Below are 25,703 nucleotides of genomic sequence, written 5' to 3' on the forward strand. Positions count from 1 at the left end.
GGTGTTGCCAGCAACTGAGTTTAACATGCACGTGATTGTTCCCTTGTGGCTGCAGCTGCTGTTTTACAGTATGTGCAAAGTACCAAACTCAGTGCATCAATATGCAATTTTTTTTTTTTTTTTTTTTTTTTTTAAACTTACCTGCCTCGACTGTGAAACAGCAAGAAATTGTATGATTTCTTATGGCGTCATGAAGCAAGATGGCTGAAAAATGAAAATGAAACACTCACTGCTATTTGTTTAATTGATTTTGCATCTAATTGAAAATGTGTAGTTTCATGTTCAAGAGTTAAATAACACCAGAGTAGCACAGAAGATTGCTGAGAATTTAAAAGACAACAGGATCAACCGTTGTACATGTACTATTGGTTCATAAAAGATGAAAGTGATGCTTGAAACAATAAATTGTGTTTGCAGATGACATCCGAATCCATAATAGGGACTGGTGTTTAAATCAAAATTGACTACCATGACCAGAAGGAAAAATGGGACATAGAATTGGGATTTCTTCCCCCCCTCCACATGTGACCCCTTGTGATCCTGTGTACCCCTAATGTGTCTGTACCAGACTAGTTTTAATCAATCGTGCTCTACTGGGCGGGAAAACAGATTTCAGGTCAGAGGGAAAGAGTTTAGGTTCGGGTTGCCTCATTTAGCTTGACACCAAAACATTAGGCAGGTTCTGGGGTTAGATTTGCTTTCATCTTTTCCTACTCTTGATAGAAAAATACTGCAATTAATAAACATTCGATGTGATGCATATGAAACCGGAATATCAAAATAAACTTTGGAAAACGAGTATATTTATCACACCGATACGCGTAAAGGTATTTAGAATTGGACCGGGAAGTTGACGACCAGCAGCTGGCCGGCACACTAATCCATCGCGATAGATTTCTTGTAAATGGGATAAAATAATGTGTCAAGTGCATGAGAACTTAATTACATTCAGAGCGGAGCAGCAGAGTATGAAATCGGACATGATGACTTATTGATTTCTTCACTATAGTCGAAAAGTATTGATGGAACATGGCCTGTGTGGATAACTGAATGGTATCGATAATTTGGGGATTCCAACTAGAATTATCTGTATTTCCTTCTCTTCATTCGGACATGTGGAGCGAACAGACTCGAACAATTGAGTGCGAACAAATCTGAACATGATGTCTGGACTTGCAGAGCATCTATTAGGAACCAGACTGTCTAATTACACCGATGCACTCACCCAAATATATACTGGCCATATGTCCAGTTCACTGCATTAATGATGTCTGTCCGGACAGGTAGAAATCTAAAAATCTTGTCATGTTGACAAACATACGTAAAAATGAGCTCCGCCCTGCGACGTTTTAGGTCAATGTCCGTGTTACAATCCGTTACAGCCCCATCGCTGTGAGGCCATGATCTAAATACATCAGTGAAGCTGTTGGTATTGACTTTCTCTGGTTAGAGTAGAGTTGGCAACCTTCCCTCAACAGCTCTGTTGTTCCCACTTTGTGTCTGGCAACACTGCAGCAGAGGCGGGTCACTGAAGTTTAGGGTATATGCAGGGATTCGCTGAGGGCGGTGACGATTTTCAAAACATTTTGGTGAGCGCATCAGGGCTGCATGACCCAAGGAGATTTAAATCACCATCGGCAGTCTGTCCATGCTGCTGCAAGGTAAAGTGTCGCCACAGCAGTCTGGCCTGGTATTTGTAGTGGAACTGCTGAGGGGAACTGATTTCACTGAGACTAAGACTGGAAAGCTGACGAGCCCAGGAAACATCTCTAGATGTCCTGGACGTTGTCCTTGTCTACTTTTAATGTATCATTCTGCAAATATGTGAAATGGTGCAGTTCTACTTCACAAGTTTTCTTCTTGTTAACGTTTTATTTTTCCGGTTGACAGGTACAGTAATTTCTTTATACTTTCGTTGTTACCGGGGAACCTGAATTATTTTCTTTCCTTTATAAATCTAAAATTGTTCATACGATTTTAACATCCAACGTAAGTCTTCAAATGTGTTCTCATTACTGCATCTTTGATTGTATTACAACTTTCATACATTTTAGTTTCAGCAGAGTTTCTTCCCTATTTATCTAACCCTCTCTCTGTTAATAACTTTCTATCAGTCATAATGGAAGAGTGAAGATGGGAGACTGGAACTTCCTGGGGGGGATTTTGGAGGAGGTGCATATCCATTCCACCATGGTCGGCAAAATCTGGCTCACCATCCTGTTTATCTTCCGGATGCTGGTGCTCGGTGTGGCGGCTGAGGACGTGTGGAACGACGAGCAGTCCGACTTCATATGCAACACCGAGCAGCCCGGGTGCAGGAATGTGTGCTACGACTTGGCTTTCCCCATCTCCCTGATACGCTACTGGGTGCTGCAGGTCATTTTTGTGTCTTCGCCCTCGCTGGTTTACATGGGCCACGCTCTCTACAGGCTGCGGGCGCTGGAGAAGGCGCGGCAGAAGAAGAAAGCTCTGCTGCGCAGGGAGCTGGAGCTGGTCGGTGGGGAGCTGGCAGAGGCCAGAAAGAGGATTGAGCGGGAGATGAAGCAGCTCGATCAGGGAAAGCTCAACAAACCACCACTGAGGGGGTCTCTGCTGCGGACCTACGTGGCTCACATCGTCACACGCTCCATAGTTGAAGTGGCCTTCATGACGGGTCAGTTCCTCCTTTATGGTTTTCATCTCTACCCGCTCTTCAAGTGTGAGCGGGATCCTTGTCCCAACGCCGTGGACTGTTACGTTTCCAGACCGACAGAGAAAAGTGTCTTCATGGTGTTCATGCAATGCATTTCTGGTATCTCCCTCTTCCTAAACATCTTGGAGATCATGCATCTGGGCTACAAGCAGGTCAAAAAGAGCATCTTGGACTTCTACCCTCACTTGAGAGACGACAGGGATGAGTTTGATGACTACTACGCCAGCAAGAGTAAAAAAGAATCTGTGGTGCAAATAAGCGCCGGTCCGACCCGAAAGGCAACAATAGCCTCTGTACCCAATGACTACAACCTGTTGATGGAGAGGGTGCAGGGCACAAACATGTACCCAGGCCTTATCAAACCTTCAAACTTTCTACCTCTTCAGGGCCAACTGGCCGCTCCGCAGAATTTGGAGGGTTCCAGGGGTTCATCTCGAGGTCACCCAGAATGTAACTACAACTCAGCCCCCAACGAGCCCTGCTTACCCTGCTGCATTTCCCTGATTAATCCAAAGCAGGAGGCAGAGGAGTTTTTGCATCATCCCCTACATTGTAAGGAGGAGGACAGCAGTCAAAGAGATAGCCCAGACTCTTCCAAATGCCCACAGAAGGGCGCTCACGCTTCCTCCTTCCCCACGCTGCCAGTAAGCGCGTTGAGGAAGCCACTGAAGGCTCCCGGCTCTAACAAGTGCTCCACAGTGTTGGAGGGCAGGAGCTCTGACACAGATTCATACGGAGGCGCAAAAGCCAGCTCTCGAACGCAGTCAAAATCGACTGGCCAACATCCGAGCAGGCCCTCGACTCCGGAGTCGCTGGATGGCTCCAGCTCAGGATCCATGAATAACCCGAGGCCGCCGTCCTCCAACTACAAAGAATCGATGGCGAGCAACGCAAGCAGCCGACGAGCCACAGACCTGCAAATCTAAACTTCAGCGGTCTCCGTGTTCAAATTGCTGGCACACAACCGTCCATTTCTGGCCTGTTGTTAACCAGACCAGAGTTCACTGTGAGAACATATAGGTCTGGGGTCGCTCCATAGGAAAACATTTCCTGTTGTTATATTCTACTGGGTGTAAAGCTCAAGTTTAACTGTTGGAGCAGCTTTTAACCGATTGGCAGGCACAGATTCCGGCTGAGACTGAACGCTGAATCGCTGCAGCTACATTTACAGAAGAAGGAAAAAAAATGCTCGACTTCAAAATCATCACACAACAACCCACACTGGTCGCTCATTGGTCCGCCCTTCGGAGTGTCTGAGCATATTGTCAATGTGAATACAGCGTTTTCAGACTATAATCACAGCAAATAAAAATGAAGCTGTGAACAATAGTCTAGTGGAACCGGGCTGATCCATTTTCTGGGTGTGAGGTCTGGATTTCTATGTTGAAAGTAAGGACAGAACAGTTCTCTACGCAGCCGTGTAACTGGTGAGAATTTGCTTATATTTCTGTTTAGTCTTGTGTTTTTGTCCAAAACTTTAGTCAATTCAATCTACTTAACGTGTCCTGCCTTAAAAAGCACACTCCTACTTTCTTTTGGTGACATATTACAATAAAAAACAAAACAAGAGGTGACTTTTTAACTTAAATGATTGTTTTTAGTGTGAATACCTGCATGTGCTAACAAGCAAACAATACATTTAGCTGACATTTATGCAAACGGCTGCAACGTATAGTTTAATACAAGATTAGTTACAGATACACTGGGCTGAATATAGATGATCATTATTGAAACTTTTGCTCTGTAGGCTGCTTACTTGTTTTCCGAGAGCAGATTTAATGACACTAAAAAGTGACGCATTGCAAAAACCTAGATTTGTGCATATGAATATGTATTATTTCATGGTGCTGAACAAAAAAAAACAACAGATATTTTTCTAGAATGTTTATTTTGTGTTTATATGAAATTATATTTTGTCTAAGATTAGTTTATGTTTTACAGCACGGGGCCTGTATTTTAATCTCCAGTGACAAACGTGTGTTCTGTCTCAGCAAAAACCATCAATCACTGTCATCGGATTCCTGAGCATATCAATAAGCAGTTATCACGACGCTGTTTGTTCTCTGTCCTGTTTGGTAGTTTTGACTGTTTGTCCCTGATGAGATAAATGAAATGTGGTGGAAAGCAAAATGTGTTCGACACCTCAAGGTCTTTATTTGTGTTGTGTGTTTTATTTCTTAACTTTCTTTTTAAAATGTACTTTCTTTCTGCAGGGAGTTTTGTTCATTTTGTCGAGAACTGACTGTAAACAGCTGTAACTGACCACAGTAACCATGGTATCAATATCCTGGGACATCTCAATAAAAAGATATGTAAAAAAAAACAGGTACTTTGCTGTTCACAAATTATTTCACTAAGTCATACAGCATAAATCACAAGACTGCTTTATTTTAACAATGACTGTATCTCTTAAGAACAAGGAGAACAACACAAATATATATATACACACACGCACACACACACACACACACACTGTATGTACACTTACAGAATAAGTTAGTTTCTACTTTGTAAGTTAGAATCTAAGATTTACATACAAGCAAACAAAAAAACAACAACACAATTACACTTTTGGTTTTCACGCCACAGTGTTGTCTTGTCTTTAAATTAAAAGTGGCAGCAATATAAAGAAAAATAAAACTGAAACCAAAGAGCTGTTCGGGTCTATATAGCTGTACCTCCACCTTCAGATAGAGGCTCATAACGCTGCAGCTGGAGAGATGGAGAGAAAAAGTACATTTACGTTAATTCTTTTTGTTTATCATTGTTTGGGGAATTTCTTGTGTGTGCGCGCGCAGTGATTACGGACGTTACAGATACAGGCAGACATCAAACAGCACAGTGGTCCACAACAACAATAATCAAAAATCAACTACAGCAAAAAAAAACCTCACAAGTGACAAATATCCGAAGCGGAGTTAAACGCTAGAAGTATCGACGTTTTCCCCGTCGGACAGTTAAGAGTATCTACACAAATGAACGGCAGTGATGGCTCCTTCCCGGTGTGTCTTTTTTTTAATTTATCTAGCTGAAGATAACTTAAACAAACTCTTCCACAACACTTATTTTTTTTTATCTTCAATAACCAAACCCGCAAATGCTTCGTCATCGGCAAATTACACTGAAAAAAGCGGATGAGCTACATTCCTTCTGAATAAAACAGGAGCTACAGTGCTCCCTTGTGGGGTGTGGTGGTAAAAAAATGGGGATGGACACCAGCTCTAACAAGACTTTTCATGACTTGGGTCCTTTAATTTGCGCACCCTGTTTTTGAGGTCTTTGTTTTCGTCCTCCAGACGTGCACACCTCTGCCTCAGGTCAATCATCTCCTTCTGCAGAGCCTCCATGTCTGCTGAAGTCTGGCCAACAGCACCAAGGTGCTGCTTGACAAATCTGGAGGGAGCTGGTTAAAGACTTCCAGCAAATATCGGTTTCATAATATATTAGTTTACAATGGTGGGTGGAGGCATTAACTTCATTCAAATGTTTCCAACTCACTACCACTGAAGCCAAGAGAGAGTTTCTACAGCAACACTACGGTGTCTGGGAGTCAGATCGCGTCTTCAAAAGGATACTCCAGAGCATCAGTGGGTTTTTCTGATTGTTCATACAAAGCCAACAGAGCTGAAATCCAGGAGAAAGAAAAGAGTTAAACCAAACACCAAAATAACTGTAGAAGTAGCGCTGAGCGTCAAACTTACGGACCAAATCTGTTCCTGAAACTCACTGTTGTCAGCAAATGTTTGGACTCTTGGCCTTATTTACTCATTCTTTGATTCTTTGAGGTTCATTGATAACGTTGGACTGTATTTATTTAGGCAAAGATCTTCTTTTGTTCTTTCATGTTAAAACTTAAATCTGATGCCGTTTAAAAGTTTGAAAGCACTGCAATTTTTGTTTTGTTTTTTTAAAAAGTTTTTTTAAACAGAGTCTGGTGGCTTTAAAAGAGCATACTGTAGATGGATATAATGGCTTCACTTCCCGGTTGGAGAGGGCAACATGCAACATAACGCTAAATATAGCGTAGGCCTACACTTAAACTGATATTGATTTTTTTTTTTTTTTTTTGGATGGGCTTTTTTTAGGAGGCTAAAATAGATTTTTTGTCGCTGACCCGTCCACAGCAGTACATTGCTTAGTATCTGTGCCAGTACAGCTGCCTGCTTTTCCAAACTGGGGACATGCCCACTCTTCTCCACTGCAGGTGTCAGGAGGACAACTTTATTTATATTTCCAAATGATGCATTGCCCTAAAACTGAAGCCACCTGATGTCATATTATTATTACTAATTACAGTTGAGAAGAGGGTCTGTTTTTCCGGCTGTTTCAGCTCGTCTGAAAACTCTCCCCCGGCTTACTTTATTTGCTTTCCATTGCAAAGTGAAGTTGGTAAGTGCTCCTCAAGCCCAGTCAGAAATTATTTATACAGAAAATACATAAATGTGCCATACCAGTAGTAAAACTCTCAACGACACCAGCTTTCTCCAGGTATCTCCGAAACTTCTCCCTGGCGTTTGGAGCCTGTAGGAGGAAAACATTTTATTAAAAAAATAAAATAAAAATAATAATCATAAAACTGTCAACATTTAGAAAATCTAAATGACTAACAGCATGGTTAAAAATTGTCCTCCAAGTTAGTAATTCCCTGGGTCACTATACGGCCTGAAGCATAAAATGCAGCTGTTGTTGGTTTATTGACATTTTCTCGTGGGTTTTAAAGTTTGATTTATCCATAAACAAATAGAAGCCCCGATCAATATAAAAGCCCAAACATGAGCAGTGTCAGGTGGTCAGGTCTCCTCCTGATTAACCCCCCTGTACAACTCCCAGCATGGTAACATTAGCTTAGCCAGCTTCCTGAACATATAACAGTGACTCAAGGAAAATAAAAGCAGCAGCAAACACACTTACTCCACGATGCGCCATAATAATGTCGGTTATAGAGCTGACCTCTTTCTTGAAGCTATATTTGTGTCCCGCTGGTTGCCGAAGCCTCTAACTTTGAAACGCAGGTAAACTGCCGACTCAAGAAAAGTTCACTTTCATTTATCACTTTTTTTTTTTTTTTTTTAAACCGGTCGGCTCAGCTGGATTTGATGCTGCCTTCAGGTGTCCCTGGTAAAAAAAAAAAAGAAAAGAACATAATGTCAATGACTACCATCGGCTTTTTGTATTTTGCTGAGAACGATGGGCTCATGACATGAGTATTTCCTAATATTAAATTTAACTGTAGATAAACACGTATATATATATATATATATATGACTGTATATAAGAGGTACTACCATAGATGTTTGCCAAACACTGTATTGTCTGTCTTTTTCAATATTTTCAAAGCTGTCAGACACATGCACAGGAGTAAAAATTTACAATGTTTCCCATAATGAAGTAACATAAAATGTAAATACTCAAGTAAAGTACAAGTAGGGCTACAAAGTGGGCTACTTTGAATTTGTATTTAGGTAAAGTACTTGAGTTACTTAGTTACATTCCACCAGTAGGGCCTTAAACTCAAGTGTGTATTATGACCTTTTTTATTTATTTATTTATTTTACGTTATCTCCACTGATTGCAACTAAGACATGTGTATCATGGACTGCTGTGGAAAAAAAAAAAATCTTACATATACCCCGTCTTATTTCTTTTATATGCGTTCTCTCTCTCACATTAAACACCTCTGAGTTAATTGGAGGCCATGTCGGAGGAAATGACATTGTTGGGTCTTTGATTTTTAATAATAACCACATTTTAGAACAACCATGAAGGTCCCGACTTTACCGTTGAAGTAGTTTGCCTCCATCTGCTGGTAACATCGGTTAACACACACACACACACACACACACACACACACACACACACACACACACACACACACACACACACACACACACACACATCTACAAATATAGACATCTACATCTATACATATACATATATAGATGTATGTATATATATATATATATATATACACAAATATATGGATTAACACCATAATTACCCACTTTCTGTTGGTTTTTCACAACCTTCATTTAATGTTCTCTTTTAACAATAAATAAAATGCTCGACTATTGTATAATTGTTGAGAACTCAAGGTATTTTAAAAAATATATCTGATTAAAAAAAAAAAAAAAAAGGGTTATTCGCTTCTTATTCCGGCGACAGGTCACAAAACAAGTCGGAGTGCTAGTCAGGTGACAGTGTCGCACGTCAGTAGAGCGACAGGCAGTTTAGGCCAATCACCTTTTATATTGTGACACAGACAGCGAATCAGAACGAAGGGGTGGGACCAAAGAGCTGGGTTTTTTTTTTTTTTTTTTTTTTTTTTTCACGGGAGAGGAAATCCTAAGGAAATGTGTGGGATCACGCTTTGTGTTTGTAAGTAGCAGAATTGACAAAACTATTTTCCACTACGTGACGCTAGTTTGCGTCGTCCGGCACAAACACGGCCGTTGGTGACCGACGACTTAAAAAAAAAAAAAAAAAAAAAAAAAAAAGTGTGTGTGTGTGAGTGTGGGGTGGGTGGTGGTGGTGGTGGGTGGAGGGGGAGAGAGCAAGAAAGCGACCGTCGTTAGGTCAAAATGTCGATTCAGTACGAGGTGGAACAGCTGGCTGACAGCTACGGGGTTGCGGACTCGTTCCCAAAAGACTTCGGCTACGGGGAAGAGGAGGCCGACATCGAGGACAGCCCGACGCCATCCGACAGCAAACCGAGGATCCTGCTCATGGGCTTGAGAAGAAGTGGCAAGTCGTCGATACAGAAGGTGAGAAAAGAGACGGAGAAAAGCGCTTTAAAGCGGGTTGTTGTTGTTTTTGTTGTTGTTGTTTTTTTGTTTTTTTTTTAGGAGGGCGCGCGCCGCCTTCCTCCTCCTCACGCGACCAAACGGGACGTTAGCCAAGATGCGGCTAGCGAGTTAGTTTAGCACGTCGCGAGCGATGAAAGCTACCGACCCGCAGATAAACACACCTCCATCTGCATGAGAGTGCAAAAAAACAACAACACAACAACAACAACAACAACCTAAATTATAGATAATGGCCACCTAGCCTTTCCGCGCTAGCTCTTGCAGCCTGGGGGGTGCATCTTCACTGAAACGTGGACATGTTTGGATTTGACCCGTTTGGTTAACAACGCGTCCGACGTGCCACAAATATATAAATATATATATAAATATATGACTATATATATATATATATATATCTCCTCGTCCCACTCAGCTGTGAGGCAGAGGGCAGGTCTGACGTGTGCCCCCCCCTTCCCTTTTTCACATGACAGCCAAGCCGACCACACCTTCCGTGCTTTCAAGTCGGGAACACTTCTGTCGCAAATCAGTGCAGCACCTGCAGTTCACAACATCCGCTTTCCCACTGGCGTTTATAAGTCAGGCCGGGGTTTTTAGGATGAGGGGGATCGGGCCTCTACTCATCTACTTACCCCCCCCCCTACCATCCTACCCTCCTCCTGCTTCCTATGCAGCATGTATGCCACCATGTTCCCACTAAGTGCTCTTCTGATAAACCACTTCAGCTCGTCTTGTGATCAAGTTTTACTCAAGTGGCTGAAGGCCTGATCACAACTCAAATGGATGACATCAGCCGTGGCAACCGACGCTTCAGTTTCTCCCTTTTTTTTTTTTTTTTTAATGCTTACAATTATTTTCACGTTTATAATGTCGGCGCTTGGTCGTTTTTTTTTTTTTTTTTTGAAACTGAAGGAAGACCTGACATCTATTCTCTAAGATGATGGTTTTCATTGTCTATTCATGTATTGAGTTGATAAGCGGTTTGGTTTTTAAAATGTCAGAAAATGGTTACTCCGCAACCAAAAAAAATATGTATTTGGTAGATTATCATTGAGGACTAAAAAAAAAAACCCAGAAAATATTTATATTAAACTGGATTTTTTTGACATATTTTATAAATTAAGAATGACTCGAACCATATAAGCGATTATCAAAATAGTTGGCAATTAATTCCACAGCGATCGTTGTAGCTCTATTCTATACAGGAATATTATTTAGTCTGCGTTAGTGATAACTTAGTGAACAATAGCGCAGATATAAATATGCCTCATGCTAGGCTAGATGTCTCTGAATGCATTTCTTTTAAGTCTTGCAGACTAAGACTGCGGTTGAATAATGGATGAGATGCAGTTGTACCTTCTATGATATTTTATTATTTATGTTACAATTCGAGGGCGAAGTAGAAATCGGGATGGATATAGCAGCGTGGCACGCCGCGGGCCTTTTCTGCACATTTGAGAAACAGAAGTAGAGAATTGCACTGCACTGAAGTCTACCTCCACACTTGTACTGTGTTTGTTGTAATCCGCGCACCCTCAAGTCCCAAGATTAATGCCCCCCCCCCCCTCCTGTAAACCTCCAGGGTGGCCTCAGGAACATGTGATTCGGCTTTTTGCCGATTCATCAACCTGTGACCCCCCAGTGGTCCACGCATTGATTCGAAGTGGCGGAGGTAGAGCAAACAACTCCCACGTCCTCCGTCACAGTATTCACAAGGCCTCCTCCCATAAGACTCTCATTAACAGTTTAATCTACAGCTGCCGTCTTTCTGTCTGTGGTTTCAAAGCTGAAAACTGCTGAGTAGGGTGACTCGTGTTTCATCGGACTAATGAGTCAGCAGTGTTTTGGCCCTTTCCTTCTTGTTCTACATGTGACGTCCGTGGAATCACAACACGAGTATAAAAAACAAAACAAAAACAAAACGGCACCGTTGGGATGAGCCGTCCCATTAAAAACTCGATTGTTTTGGCCATTGGATTTTTGCAAGGTGCGACATGTTGTAAGAGCCTTTTGTAAAACATCATTATTACGGGTGCAACTACTGAAACCCCCCCCCCCACTAAAATCACTTCTTCAAAAAGCCGTACTCAATATATAGTGTTAGATTTGTTTGATGTTTTATGAAATGCTTCTAATTTGCCACAATACAAATAAAAAGTGTAGAAAAAAAAAGTGTCTTCACTCTCAGCCGTTTTTAACACAAATGTCACATTTAAAGATCATTAAAACAAAGAAGAATACAAAACGGAGTCGACACTGAATGTGCTACACAGCATGTATGAAAAAAAAAGCCAAGTTTAGTCTCTCGCGCTTTAATTTTTGGGTTATCCAGGTGAAGAAAGGATCAGCTCCAAATCCTTCCGAATTTTCTCACAAAGCTTATATTTTTCTCCGTGTGACCAAAACCGTCGACGAGAAAGAATTCCAGTCCGTTAAAATCAGCCCCGACAACCAAAATGGTTCTTCGGCCGTAGGTGGATGCCAAATCAAACTTGGCATAAAACCCAGAATGGCAAACCCTGAAAACAAACTAAACCCATGACTAATAAAGTTAATAAAGTTGCCATACTCGGGGAAATAAGCAATAAATCACAAAGCGATGGATTGCGGTATTGAAATATTGATCAGGGGCATCCGGTTGTCGTGTGTTTGTGATGAAGGACTAACTGTCCTCGGATCGGGACCTCTGCTTCTTTGTTTTGTTTTTTGAGATAGACAGTATTTTCTGTCTTTATCCACAACGTAAACTGTCCGATAAATAAAGGCAAAATGACAAGAACAACAACAACAAAAAAAGAAACATTTTCTATTTTATTTTTTTCCTCTGCCACCATTCCTCACCACCACATTGTTGGTCCGTAGGTGTTTAAAGCTTCAACCAGGCAGATTCCTCGCACACAAACTCGCCAAGACAGGACATCTGCATTTATTGTACTAAATCAAGAGCTCGTGTGTAATTTCAGGTCGTGTTCCACAAAATGTCTCCCAACGAGACTTTGTTCCTGGAGAGCACCAACAAGATCTACAAGGACGACATCTCCAGCAGCTCTTTTGTCAACTTCCAGATCTGGGACTTCCCCGGCCAGGTGGACTTCTTCGACCCCACCTTTGACTACGAGATGATCTTCAGAGGAACCGGGGCTTTGATATTTGTCATTGACGCTCAGGTGAGGAACGGAAACAAAATCAGCTTGCTTTGACGCAGCCACGAACACAGGAAGTTGTTTCACAGCAACACTTCTGTTTTTTTTTTTTGTTTTTTTTAACCAGCCGTCAACATAGATAAAAAAAAATTTTTAAACCAGCGTTGTGTTGCAAATATGATGACGAAACATACATGACTTTTGCTTTTCTTTGTTCCTTCTCGGTAATGACAGCACATTTTATTTTACAATAACGATCTCCGGCAAAACTCTCCCACTTCAATTTTTCATTTCATGAAGGGGATCATAAAGACAACAAAACTTTCCGCAGCGCTCTCCGTCTAATGTAAGCCACGGCAGAAGTCCATTTGAACCGCCAGAGTGGCTCGAATAGAAGACAATTACGTGCCACGGCTTTTATGCCGGCGCTCTCCACGCCACCCAAAGTGCTTTCGAGAAGTAATCCGAGCTCCGATACGAACCGCAGTAATCTCGACGCAGGGTTCATTTGTGCTCGAGGTGCATCGAGATTCAATTTGTGTCAGCGGTCGGTCACACGGTGATACGAGAGGAGAGCTGCTTTCCTCGTGTTGTTCTGGAGGACAACGCGGACGTGCATTTCCTCATACCCGGCTTAAAACTGATGAGTTATAAACTCCATCCGTCCTGGAGCAACAGCGAACAATCGCCTCGAGCGCGAGGGAGTGTTGTCACTGTGACGGCTTTAATGGGTCTTGATTTTCCTGTTCATTTTAACTGACGGGAATTCGCTTTTGGGGGAATGGAATTTTTTTTTTTTTTTTTTTTTTTTTTTAATCCTAAATTATAAGCTACAGCTGCACTAAAAATATTTACAGCGGCTGTTTTCTGGGAAATCTAAGCAGATTATATTCAGAGGTTTCGGTAAGACATTTCATTTTCAAAAGGGGGCCTTATTAGTTTATAGTGTTAAGCTCTTAAACTATTTAATGCAGCGGATTTTTGTGATTTTTTTTTTTATACAGCATTGCAAAAATGACGTTTTGAATGCCGGTTGTGTGAATGAACGCAGTCATCGAAGATAACCTTGTTTTAAGATTCACTCTCTGAATATGTACCCACTCCCCGTGTGTGTGTGTGTGTGTGTGTGTGTGTGTGTGTGTGTGTGTGTGTGTGTGTGTGTGTGTGTGTGTGTGTGTGTGTTCACGTCTGTGCTGCAGGATGATTACGTGGAGGCTCTGGGCAGGCTTCATCTCACCGTGTCGCGGGCCTACAGGGTCAACCCGGAGATCAACTTCGAGGTGTTCATCCACAAAGTGGACGGCTTGTCAGACGATCACAAGATCGAAACCCAGCGAGACATCCACCAGAGAGCCAACGACGACCTGGCGGACGCCAGCTTAGAGAAGCTGCACCTCAGGTACACGACCTTTAACGGTTGCTTTTCTTTTACTCAAACACCTGCGAGAGAGCCAGGAGAGGAATTTTATGTTTTCTCCGTCAGCTGTTAAGAGAGTCGGAGGAGAAAAAACCCCACAAAAAAACAACATTCGCTGACGTTTAGAGATTCTTCGTTTTTATACTAATGCGGTGATTCCTGAATCGACGTTTAAGTGATTGTTAAATCTTGAGCTCGTGCCGTAAAGGGCTTTTTGACTTTTTGCTAACTTGTTGTCCGACCTGCCGCTGAGTCGACGCGGCGACGACCCCGACCCCTCGGTACGTCAACACTCCACCGATATTTTAAAACGGCGATACGTATCAACTCGGCACTCAAACCTCGCGATGGTACCGCATCCGCAGACAAGCGTACCCGGCACCGCCGCACGTGCACATCAGGTAATTACTGGGGATGTTGGTGTTGAGAAAAAAAAAAAACAAACAAACATGCAAACACATCATTAGCTCACGTGTAATCTTCGCATGCTTAATCTTAGTTTTACTGACGTTTGTCATCACGCAGAGAGACTTACTGACTGAACAAATCGTATTCCGAGCCGGAAACAACGTGGATCAGCCACGGATAAGACCTGGAAAAAGTGTGTAATCCATCAATGAAATACATCGGAGTAAACAATGCTTTAATAACACACACACGCACGCACGCACGCACGCACACACACACACACACACACTGCAGCACAGAGGCAGATCAGTTACAGTCGCTGCAGAGGAGTCAAAGCGCCTCTATTAAAAACCATGAACCAACAAACTGTCACTCACTGTAATTGTTAGTAAAGGATAAACACAAAGCTGCACACAGGTGCTGGATTTTGACTCGTAACACGCGGTGGGTATTATACACTTACAATAATGCTGCTTCTTTCTAGTACAGTTTTTCTCCAAATCTCATTAAAAAGAAACAACAACAACAGCCGCAGCTTAAAAATGAGCTGCAACAGGCCGGCGAAAAAAAGCATTTCCTCAGTCAAAGCTAACTTGAGTCGAGCTGCTGAGATCATATAACATCATGATGTTCGTTTCGCTTGACCGAGCGGACGAACGGGCTCAGACATCCCACACGGGCATGTTTCAGTTTTAGCTTTTGCCTCGGTTTGATTTCCTTCAACATGTTAGAGCACAGAGAAAGACCGACTTTATCCTTTGTTTTTTTTTTTGTTTCTGTTTTTTATATCACTCAGATAAGCTCCCCCTATCTGCCTTCACTTTCGTGATGCGGTTATAATTGCAGTAAACGTGAGAAGGCAGCGCAGGCGTGTCAACAAACGACCCCACCGAGCGGCGATGCTGTGTAAGCATGAGACAAAGGACTCTTTGCATAATTTCACTCAGAAAAATGTGAAATAAAGCAGCATGTTTAATGTAAAAACTTGGGCCCCGTCAGAACACAAAACCTTCACCGATGCCAGCTTAATGTCAGCATGAAGCAGCAAATGAAATATAAACACTTTTCACAAAGGCAGGTGAAATTACTACTGTTGTTAAGCCAGTGCTGAACTTGCGTGTCTGTGTGAGGGTTCCTTGCAATGATTCAACAATTTTATTTCTTTTATCTTTATTAATCACAGCAAATGAGAGGTTAACCCTCTATTGGAGTCTCATCTCGTGATACAGATACTATAAATGTGAACGTCTGCTTCCTTCTACCTGCTTCCACCCCGTTTCTTTTAATTGACCCGGAAAAGTCTTTTTGCAAAACAAGTTGTTACGCAGACAGGAAGTAGGTTGGTTATTTGTTTCTGTGGTTGCTTAGTTAAACGCATGAATTCAGTATTGTTGTGCTCCCAAAACTCCTACTTACTGTACTATCCTTTGAGCTTTCAAGCAAATCCAGTGACCTTCGTCAGTTGAGAGAATTTTTTTTTTTTGGGACGACGGGAATTAATTCACCCAAAAATTGACTCGTCTTGTTTTTTTTCTGCATCTGTCGTAGAAAATTTGGGCTTTTTATTTTGAATGCCACAAGAGGAGAGGAGACGTTGTGATCTTTGTTCTTATTCGTGTTGTTTGTGTGGATGCTAATTATGTGGTTAGATTACGTATAGAGTGTCCTGTGCTCTGCTGCGTGATACTCTCAGTGCTCCTGTGAGATTCCTCTTTGACCTCCTAATGAAGCAACAGTGACGTTTGCTTCGGATACGAGAGCTGTTGTGACTCGCGCTCCAAAAGGCACACATACTTCAAATGTAGAAGGAAAGCTGAAGTGCGCATCTACTGTTTGCTTCATGTTTCATTTGAATCTTATGAACCCCCACAACCTGCCAGAGTTTAAAAAAACAACAAAAAAAAAACACGTTTTCCTTGACAAATTACCAAAATTAGACCATTTACCAAAGCCAGAAACGGTAAAAAAAAATAGAAATGATTGTCAGGTTTTCAAATTTCCTTCGGTCCTTGAACTATTCAGGGACCTTGTGTACCAAACGCTTCCATTAGAAAAGGGTACTAAATCTAAGCTTACAATAGTGATCTTTCATCAAAATTACTTTATTCAACATGTCGCATTTAAAACTTTGCCAAAAATAAACGGTTTGCATGATCCAAATTTGGAAGAAAAAAACAAAACAAAACAGTCGTGCTCCTCACCGCAGCTGGGAAACTCTGAATAACTTGGCTGACACCAACAGTCACGTGATAAAAGTTCAGCAATTTCTTTTGGGAGTGAATTGCAGGCTGGAGCACCGAGGAGAGGACCGAGAGAACGGAGAGAGGTTTGTGGCGGTTATAAAAATGTAAACGGTTCAATATATTTAAAATGTGGAGCCTCCCCTGTTCTCCCCCCAATATTGGTAACACTTTGGGGCACTTGGAAAAAACTTTGTTTATATAGATTCTTCCTTTTTTTTTAAATTTATTATTATTTGTAAAAGAAATTATGAAAGAAATTACGCTTAGTTTTTTCTTTTCTTTATTATTATTATTTATGACATTTGAAACTGTGTTACACTGCACAAAAGACACTTTTGACTCTCCCGCTAGCCGCGATTGTGCTGTTTCCATAGAGATGCAGGACTCGCTGGTGTTGTGAAAAACGAGCTCACAGTGAGTAAAAAAAAAATAATAATAATAAAAAGCCCAGAAACTGTTTGCGGTTCAGAGGGTTAATGTCACTGGACACAGTTCACTCCACTGTCTGTTGTTTTCTCAGGAAAATATTAATAACACCACTTCAACCTGAAAATGCCCAACGAATGTTGGAACAATAACTTGGTCGATGTGTCACTCAGCTGACAGACAATGAATTGATGACAGTATTATTAATTGTTTAAAGAAATTGTTCACAACTTTTAGTTATATAGTTGTGAACAGTTTTTGGCCATTTTTACACTGTAAATGAAATATCCTTCGTGTATTTTTTTTTTTTTACTGGTGATCAGTCAAAATACGAAGAATGATTGAATCATTCATACATAGATTGATAACAGCTGAAAATCATTTCGAAATGACAAAACTTCTTGGGGGTGGAGGGTGTGTGTGTGTGGGGGGGGGGTTGCAGCCTCTTAAATACAAAACCCAGTTCAGTATTTAGCTTTTTATTTATTGTCAAACAATTTAGCTTTTTCTGGACTAAAATTAATCACATTAGTACATCGTAAATAGTGTGCGGCAGGCTTTAATAAAAAAAACAAAAACAATAATAAAATAAAAAAATGAAAGTGGCTGTTAATGGCAGCCCTCGCCCTGACACGCCGTGCAGAAAGCATAAACGTGTTGTGTACCACATTAAGCAGGCGGTCCCGGCTCAGCCCGGGCAGCTCTGAACAGCTCTGCTGGCACACGCTGCACCGTATTTTATGTGGGGTGAGATTGTTGTTTATTCGGGCTAGACAGCCTGAGCAGTGCTGGATATATGGTGAAGCTGAGAGAGCTTTTTTTTTTTATTTTTTTTTTTGAGGGGGGCTCTCTGCTTTGTGGCTCTCTGGTACCTTCGTCACTGTAATACATTGTAAAGTTGAGCTTCTGCCAACTGTAAGCAGACAGTTCCAATTGGCTCGAGCCGCTGCTTCCTCAAACACTGACCTTTTATTTATATATCTCGGGGGACCGAAGTCCATGAGTCATGTGCGCCCGGCTTCACGGCGCTCGTATGATGGCAGTTTTTGTGCCAAGTTAACATTTAATTTCATCCTTGTGTCTGTACGTCTGAGTCGGGCTTAAAAAGGACTTTCGTTCAGGCGTCTTCTCTACAACCCTGCATCCGTTCGTCACGGCAACTCGTGACTATCTGTGTTTTTACCTGGTTTCATATGCATTTAGAGGAAGCGAGAAATGTTCCCTATAAGTCACTGCTTATTCACTTCCTGTTTTGTGTGTGTGTGTGTGTGTGTGTGTGTGTGTTTTTTTCTATCTCATTCAGCTTTTATTTGACGAGTATTTATGACCACTCCATCTTCGAGGCCTTCAGCAAAGTGGTGCAGAAGCTCATCCCGCAGCTCCCCACCTTGGAGAACCTCCTAAACATCTTCATTTCTGTAAGTAGACAGCAGCCAACTCTTTTGTAAATGAACCTGGTTTTGTAACGGCGTCATTTATGCGCGACGGCCGTCATGATGCAAGTCACTGCCGTGTTGTTATTATTACTACTTCCTCCAATGCCCTCACAACCTTCTCGGGACGTGTCTGTGTCCTGACGCTCGATGGTAACTCTGATCATTTCACAATACAGAGGAATTCAAAGTCACACGCCGTTCTAGAAATACATTTTGAATTATGTCGCTCTTTATAGTATCCACAACACCACTTGAAACAGATTTATTTCAGGGTATGACTCTGGGAGAGGGAATAAGAAGTATTCCTTAATGTAGTTATTACTTTGCTAAGATTTACTGTATCTGAATGAATTTCATGTTCTGCCGGAAAAACTTATGTTTGCAATATTCTTCGTCTTGTATTGTTTGCCATGTTAAGAGCACTGCATTAGTCTGTCAACACAAACTCAACACCTGCTGTTTCCGTTTCAAATTAAAAGCCTTTCGATGGACAAAACCTTTCGTTACTTTTAAGGCTTTTATTTTGAAACATTTGCGGGAAGCTGCTGTGACTGAAATCAGCCATTAGCATTTTAAACGAGTGATCCGGAGCGATTGTTGAAAATGGCATTATTACATTGTTGACCTTATTAAGTCAAAGCAATGGAAATCTGCATTATTGACTATTGTATGTAAACGTTCTGCTGAAGGAGCAGTGGGTCACACAACCATAGAAACAAGACACAACTTCGCAACTTGCACACGCGTCACAGATACGGTCAGGTGCTTAAACAAATAGCTTTATACCCCTGACCCATACACTTCACGCAAAGGAAAGAAGGGTGACTATATATATATATATATATATAACAAAATAACTGGAGAACAGAAAGACCTCTTCTGTATAAGGCAGTGCATTTCCATCAACGCTCAGTAAACATTATAAACTTCGTAAATGTCAGATTTTTCTTTTTGCAGAACTCTTGTATCAGACCGCATCGTTCTGAGCTACGTTAATAAACAAGTGTAGGTGTGAACGGTCAGGCGTGAAACTCCAACTCTGTTTTTAGACTCTGCTTCTCAGACCAGCCTGTCAAGAGTTTCTTCATTTCTGTGGTGCTGCGGAGTCTTGGCATGCATGTTACATGTCATGATGAAGTGATGACAAATGCTACGAAGAGCCCCGAGTATTGACTTGTGTCTTTTAAACTCATTGTCTGGACTGATTTAAAAGATTCAGGTCAATTAATATTTATGGTTGCATTTTGATTGTGTGTGTGTGTGTGTGTGTGTGTGTGTGATCTGTTCGTGAATATCCCGTCATGACTGGAACATTAAGCTGTATTTTTTTTTTTTAGGACCGCTTTGTCGCCTTCAGGGGGATCTACCGGCAGAAATGGAAAATGATATTCATTATTACGTTTTCATTATTGTATAATCAGCTGAGACAAACAATCATTCCCTTTTCGTTGCCTTGAAAAGACCCGTCATGTCTGCCGCCATATTTCTACAGCAGCCCAGAGGGTGACATTAACATGTGTACTGTAACACAGACACACCGCCCACTGTCTAAACGGTTTATTAAAATCTTTGACTGGAACAATTCCATTATTTAATCAGTTAGTCACTCGTCATAATATTAAACTGCAACAGTTTTTGTAATTGATTATTTAAATATTCCTTTTAAGCAAAAATGCCAAATTGTGAAACATAAATGCTCGTTATCGTACAATAGTCATCTATGATTGGTAATTCATTATCCTATTTATTTTTTTTTTTTCCTGTTGTCTAGAACAGAAGATTTCCTCATGTCTTTTTATTTATTTTTTTATTGCCTACATGATTATTCACTGAAACGGTAGTCGGATGATTTTTTTTCACCAGTCAAATTCGCCGAGTTCGCCGCGTCTGTCTGCACGTGTCATTTCCATAGTGCCCCCCCCCCCTCCCCTCCCCTCCCCTCCCCTCCCCCGGTCTGCATTTCAAACCTTCACCGTAACACATTGCAGCGCCGTGCTCCTTTACCACGGCATAATTTCCCCTTCTTTCCTTTGTCTTCCGTCGTTCTTCCTTCTCGCTGCGGGGCAGAATTCGGGGATAGAGAAGGCCTTTCTGTTCGACGTGGTCAGCAAGATCTACATCGCCACAGACAGCTCACCTGTAGACATGCAGTCCTACGAACTGTGCTGCGACATGATCGATGTGGTTATTGACGTCTCCTGCATCTACGGGTGAGTGGATTGTTTGTTCGCGCGTTGGTGACGTGCCATAAACGTCAGAGCTGAGAAACGAAAGTGCCCTCTGCTCTAATAAACGTAAACTTGATAATAAGCGAATTAAAAAAACAACAACAACAACAACACGCAGCCAGTACTGCCTATAGATAGATTTCGAATTACCTTGATGTATAAATTTGCATAATGTATTCTAAAGACAAATCTAACTCGAATCTTCTGTAATTTCTCAATGCTTTAAGATATAGACTTCACCCATGTGTTGTCTGAGGGCGCTTTCATTGAAGCATAACCTAATTTATGCATAATTAATGACCTCATGGACAAGCTGCAATTTATTTCCCATTTGGCCCCTGATTATTTCGGTGTTGTGCTGTGCCGCGCCAGTCTGAGGGAGGACGGCAGCGGCAGCGCCTATGACAAGGAGTCCATGGCCATCATCAAGCTCAACAACACCACTGTGCTGTACCTGAAAGAGGTCACCAAGTTCCTGGCCCTTGTCTGCATCCTGCGGGAAGAGAGCTTCGAGCGCAAAGGTACGCCGTCTGATAAATCTGTCATCGGCAGCTCGTTTTGGCTTAATTTGGCTCGCGCTGATGTGGCTCGAGTCGAGCGTTTCCTCATTTAATTCCACATCGTTTAGGCACCGCAGAGAGCGTGAGAAGCCCAAGACAAGAACACCTGGACGTTGTAGCACAAAGTATGTTAAAAGTAAAAGTGTTACTCTTTCGTGAAGTTTAGGGGACTTCCAGGAAACGGATGATGAAATAGATTGCGAGAATGAATCACAGGAGGCTCTGATGCCTTCTAGCTCCAAAAAAAAACAACTACACTTCCTGAAATGCATTTCGGTAGCATTTTTTTTTTAAATTTTTTTAGACCCTTTTTGCTTGGTTTGAAAATTAAAAAAAAAAAAAAATCTGTCACACTCTTATGTCCCTGTAGCTTGAACCAAAAATAATAATGGTGTATTTTTTTTTTCTCAATTCATTATTACATACACTCAGATCCCATTTGATGTTGTCATACAATATGATACAATAAGACCACAGAGTTAAAGCTGTAATTTCTAACTTTTTGACAAACACACACACACACACACACACACACACACACACACACACACACACACACACACACACACACACACACACACGAAAAAAAAAACTTGGTTTATGGAAATTATTTTGTTGAGTTGTGTACTTAGATAATCCCAAATGTTTTCAACAATGTTTATTTCAATTTTATTTATAGTGTTAAATCACCACGGAGCATGGTCCCAATACACTTTACAATTAGAAAAACTACAAGCTAATGAAAACCAGCACATTACAACATCGGTTAAATAAAATAGGAAAACAACCGGCAATAGTGGCATACATACAAATGCAAATCCACGGAGAGCAAAAGAGGGAGCGCTCGATGCACCACGGGAGGTCTGCAGATAACCTCGGCTCATTCATCGAATAAGAAAAGCTTTGAGCCGAATCTTAAAATGTTCAAACCCAGGGAACTCTAAACTTTTAATCAAGGTAATGCTCCCTCGCAAATTTGGTCGCCCGTCAGTGGCATCACATCCACTTTCCCCTCCGTCTACTTGCTGTAACTTTGTGGGGATATCCTGAGCTGAAAGGGAGAGTGGCAGCTACGTCGGGTCGGCAACACGGCGAATAAACTACATTTATAAAGCCGCATGTATTATTATTTATTTTATATGTTTTTTTTGCCTCTGCAGGATTAATAGACTACAACTTCCACTGTTTCCGGAAGGCCATCCACGAAGTGTTCGAGGTGGGCATTTCCACCCAGCGACCAGCCGGCCCACAGGCGGTGGGCTCGCCCTGCAGCAAGGCCGTCGCGCTCAACGGCACGCCGCGCAACACTGTCTAGACACTGATGCAAAGCAAAACAAAACAAAAAAACAAAAAAAAGAAGCAAAAAAGAGGGGAAGAGGAAAAGGAACGATGGAGGAGGGCCAGGGAGCCTGTAGAGGAGAGACTACTAAACTGGAGCTCGCTCGGCGCACCAGTCACATTCCCTTGCTCCCAGCACCCAGAGCACCGAGAGACGCCTCGAGCAGAGAGAGTGTGGGGAGCATCACTGGGGCGCAGAGGGGTCAGGCTGATGTGGAATGGAAATTCAGGCGTCTGTTTCAGGTGAATGCAAAAGCACCGCGTTGGCTGTGAGGAAGTCGGGGAAAGCTTAACTACACCTGGACGAGGAAAAAAAAAAAAAGAAAGAAAGAAAGAAAGAAAAAAAGAAAAAAGGTTCAGGATCTTTCTCCGGATTTCCTAAAGCAGTCAAAGGCTGTCACAATTCGCTGCTGGTTCCTCCTTGTGAACAATGTGAGGAGGAAAAAACAACAACAACTACCCTTTTGTTATAACCTCTCGATATGGGCAAACTGTGATGCGGGATTCTGTCGAGTCGTGAACCCACCCCGACCACTTCTGTACTGAAAAAGATGGCGGATGTGAACTGCTCGTCCTAACCCACACATGTTCAGAGATGGCCTTATGTAGACGAAGCTTGATCGCAGCGCAAGCTTTCTCTCACCACCGCTCACCTCACCCTACCTGAATGCTGCCCAAAACTCACTTTTTTTTGGTTTCACTTGTGAAGGGAAAACGAAGTTTTGTGAGCAGATTGAAAAGGGATCGTGCTGTCCATCTAGTTTGTTTGTTTGTGTGTGTGTGTGTGTGTGTGTGTGTGTGTGTGTGTGTGTGTGTGTGTGTGTGTGTGTGTGTGTGTGTGTGTGTGTGTGTGTGTGTGTGTGTGTGTGTGTGTGTGTGTGTGTGTGTGTGTACACACGTAGGTATCTATGTGAGTGAGTGTGTGTGTGTGTGTGTGTGTGTGTGTGTGTGTGTGTGTGTGTGTGTGTGTGTGTGTGTGTGTGTGTCTCTCAATGAAAGTTGGTTTTGGTTTGATCCCAGACTGGACTCCTTGGCTGTGTTAGAGAAGGACCTTTACAGAAAGAGTGTATGTCCTTCTGCTTAATAACAGCAGCTTAGCAAAATTAAACTCTTTTCAATCAGCGAAAGTAACTTTTCTGTGCGCGCTCCACTCAAAATCAAACTCTTGATTGGCTTTATGGTGGGTTGTAAAGAGGAGTTGGGCTGGAAATTTGAACACGATCTTTGCAAAAGCACTGCCAAAAAATTATGAAATGAATCGGAGCCAGTGAAAATATGCCACGATTAAAACGGAAGACAAATCCATGAAGTCTGGTTGATGTTCAGGACTGATGCACGGGTTCTCAATCCAGCAACATTTTAGGATTATCATATAAACTGCATGTATTTCCACCATTGATTTCAGTCCTGCCCAAAACTATTAACCCGTGATTTGTTTTTAGTTTGGTTCTGATCTGCAGGATTTACAAGAACAATAAGAAACCATTCCAAGCATGCAAACATCAGCGTGTTATTCTCAACCATTACACTTGCTCATTCTATAAAGGTGAGTGAAATTAAAGAGAGAAAGACCAGAAAAAGACCAAATTTCATTAATAATGCCGTAACAACGACGCATACGATGTTCATGCCTGAATTTTTCTTATATCAGAGCTGAGATGTAAAAACTGCATCTAAAAGATCAGGAGCCTGAATCAGGAACCAGGACAACTGCGTTGCCTGGATAACTTTCCTGAGTAGAACCCCGTATGTTCCAGACTCTTAAGGTGTCCTTGGTTTTATTCAGGAAAAGTTAAGGTAACTCGGTGAACCTGCTTCCTGAAACAGGCCCAAGATCTAATGAAGTTATTCTTTATCACCTGACAACAAGTCACCACTTCATTGTTGCACATCTGAACCGTGACGGATGATTGATTTCATGTATTGTGATGCTATAATGTGTGAAATAAATGAAAATTTAAATATTGCTTTTGCTATTGTATTGATTGGACAACAAAAAGACATCATCTTAACACCATCTTGATTTAAAAAAAAAAAAACAACTAATGAGAAAACGGTCTCTGGTGTTGTTGTAAGAGCCGGAGTCCTTTTCTTCCTATCTTGACATAATGCAAAACTACAAACAACCACTAGATGGTGCTGCAGGACTGCTCAAGTGTTCCCCTTCCAACGTTTCATTCATTTTTCCCTCCGCTCCGACACCAATGAGTGTTTCCAGTCTTGTTAAATTTAAAGATAGTTTGCATCAATTGCTGATTTATACAGCCTGAAAAGTAGAACCATAAATGTCAGCAGCATCAGCAACGACAGCGAGACCTTCCGCTTCATTTATTGTTTTTTTTTATTATGAGCGTGACAATAGAACGAATTGCATTACGTACTAGTGATGAAACGTAGGGTCGCACAGCAGTAAAGTTCATTTCAAAAATCCAAATGACCTTTTTAACCTTTTACTAGTTTGCTGCTATTTTCAGTGACTTTCTCGTGTAAAATGAAGCAGACTGCTAAATTGTGAGTTTTCTTGAGTCGGCTGTTGTTCAGATGGCATTATAATGAGAGAAGGGGCAGGAAAAAAAAACAAAAAAAAAACAATACCCCCCTCACTGGTTTACTGCACATAAAAACAACTCGGTGAATAGCTTCGCCATGCAAGTCATTCACCAGTTAAGTTAAATAAGCCTCACAGCTACTGTCACGACCCATTATGTGGGGAGTATGCGAGACAGCTAAACACCACTTCCACACAATTTAGATGCAATAAAACACTGACAGCTTTTTTTATCCACTTCATTAAGCCAGTAATTTCTTATAAAAATCTCCCGCATTAATCCTGCCGATGGTTTCCCTGCGGTTCCTTAAGCTCTCCTCCAACCTTAGCCGCCTTGCTTTGATGCTTACTCAAATAGGCGCTAATTTGAGATAAATTATGCATCCGCATGTAGCCTACCCATGCCAAGGAATATAAAGTGTGACACTCTGAAAGATGGTGAATTAAAGCAAAGTGTGATATCT

The 25,703-nt window shown here is 41.7% G+C and overlaps 3 protein-coding genes across 3 annotated transcripts; 2 read left to right on the plus strand and 1 right to left on the minus strand.

Annotated features, from left to right (window-relative positions):
* The first annotated feature begins 503 nt into the window (after positions 1-503).
* On the plus strand, positions 504-5,007 carry gja9a (gap junction protein alpha 9a). Its single transcript, XM_069703804.1, has 2 exons — positions 504-1,661; positions 2,115-5,007. Exons 1-2 carry the CDS (start codon positions 1,609-1,611, stop codon positions 3,616-3,618), a joined length of 1,557 nt encoding a protein of 518 aa, XP_069559905.1. The 5' UTR covers positions 504-1,608; the 3' UTR covers positions 3,619-5,007.
* A 53-nt stretch (positions 5,008-5,060) lies between these two features.
* LOC138623979 (c-Myc-binding protein-like) lies at positions 5,061-7,745 on the minus strand. Its single transcript, XM_069703802.1, has 5 exons — positions 7,604-7,745; positions 7,144-7,213; positions 6,268-6,316; positions 5,956-6,085; positions 5,061-5,404 (listed from the first exon to the last, which is right to left on the minus strand). The coding sequence occupies exons 1-5, from the start codon at positions 7,616-7,618 to the stop codon at positions 5,357-5,359; spliced, it is 312 nt and encodes a 103-aa protein (XP_069559903.1). The 5' UTR covers positions 7,619-7,745; the 3' UTR covers positions 5,061-5,356.
* A 1,263-nt stretch (positions 7,746-9,008) lies between these two features.
* rragca (Ras-related GTP binding Ca) lies at positions 9,009-24,658 on the plus strand. Its single transcript, XM_069703795.1, has 7 exons — positions 9,009-9,453; positions 12,456-12,659; positions 13,835-14,034; positions 18,433-18,547; positions 20,633-20,775; positions 21,166-21,314; positions 22,514-24,658. The coding sequence occupies exons 1-7, from the start codon at positions 9,271-9,273 to the stop codon at positions 22,666-22,668; spliced, it is 1,149 nt and encodes a 382-aa protein (XP_069559896.1). The 5' UTR covers positions 9,009-9,270; the 3' UTR covers positions 22,669-24,658.
* The last annotated feature ends 1,045 nt before the right edge of the window (positions 24,659-25,703 follow it).

The sequence above is a fragment of the Brachyistius frenatus genome, unplaced genomic scaffold, assembly GCF_029030835.1.
Source record: "Brachyistius frenatus isolate BFR_SWC_R1_liver_20210118 unplaced genomic scaffold, ASM2903083v1 Contig_48, whole genome shotgun sequence".
Taxonomy (NCBI): domain Eukaryota; kingdom Metazoa; phylum Chordata; class Actinopteri; family Embiotocidae; genus Brachyistius; species Brachyistius frenatus.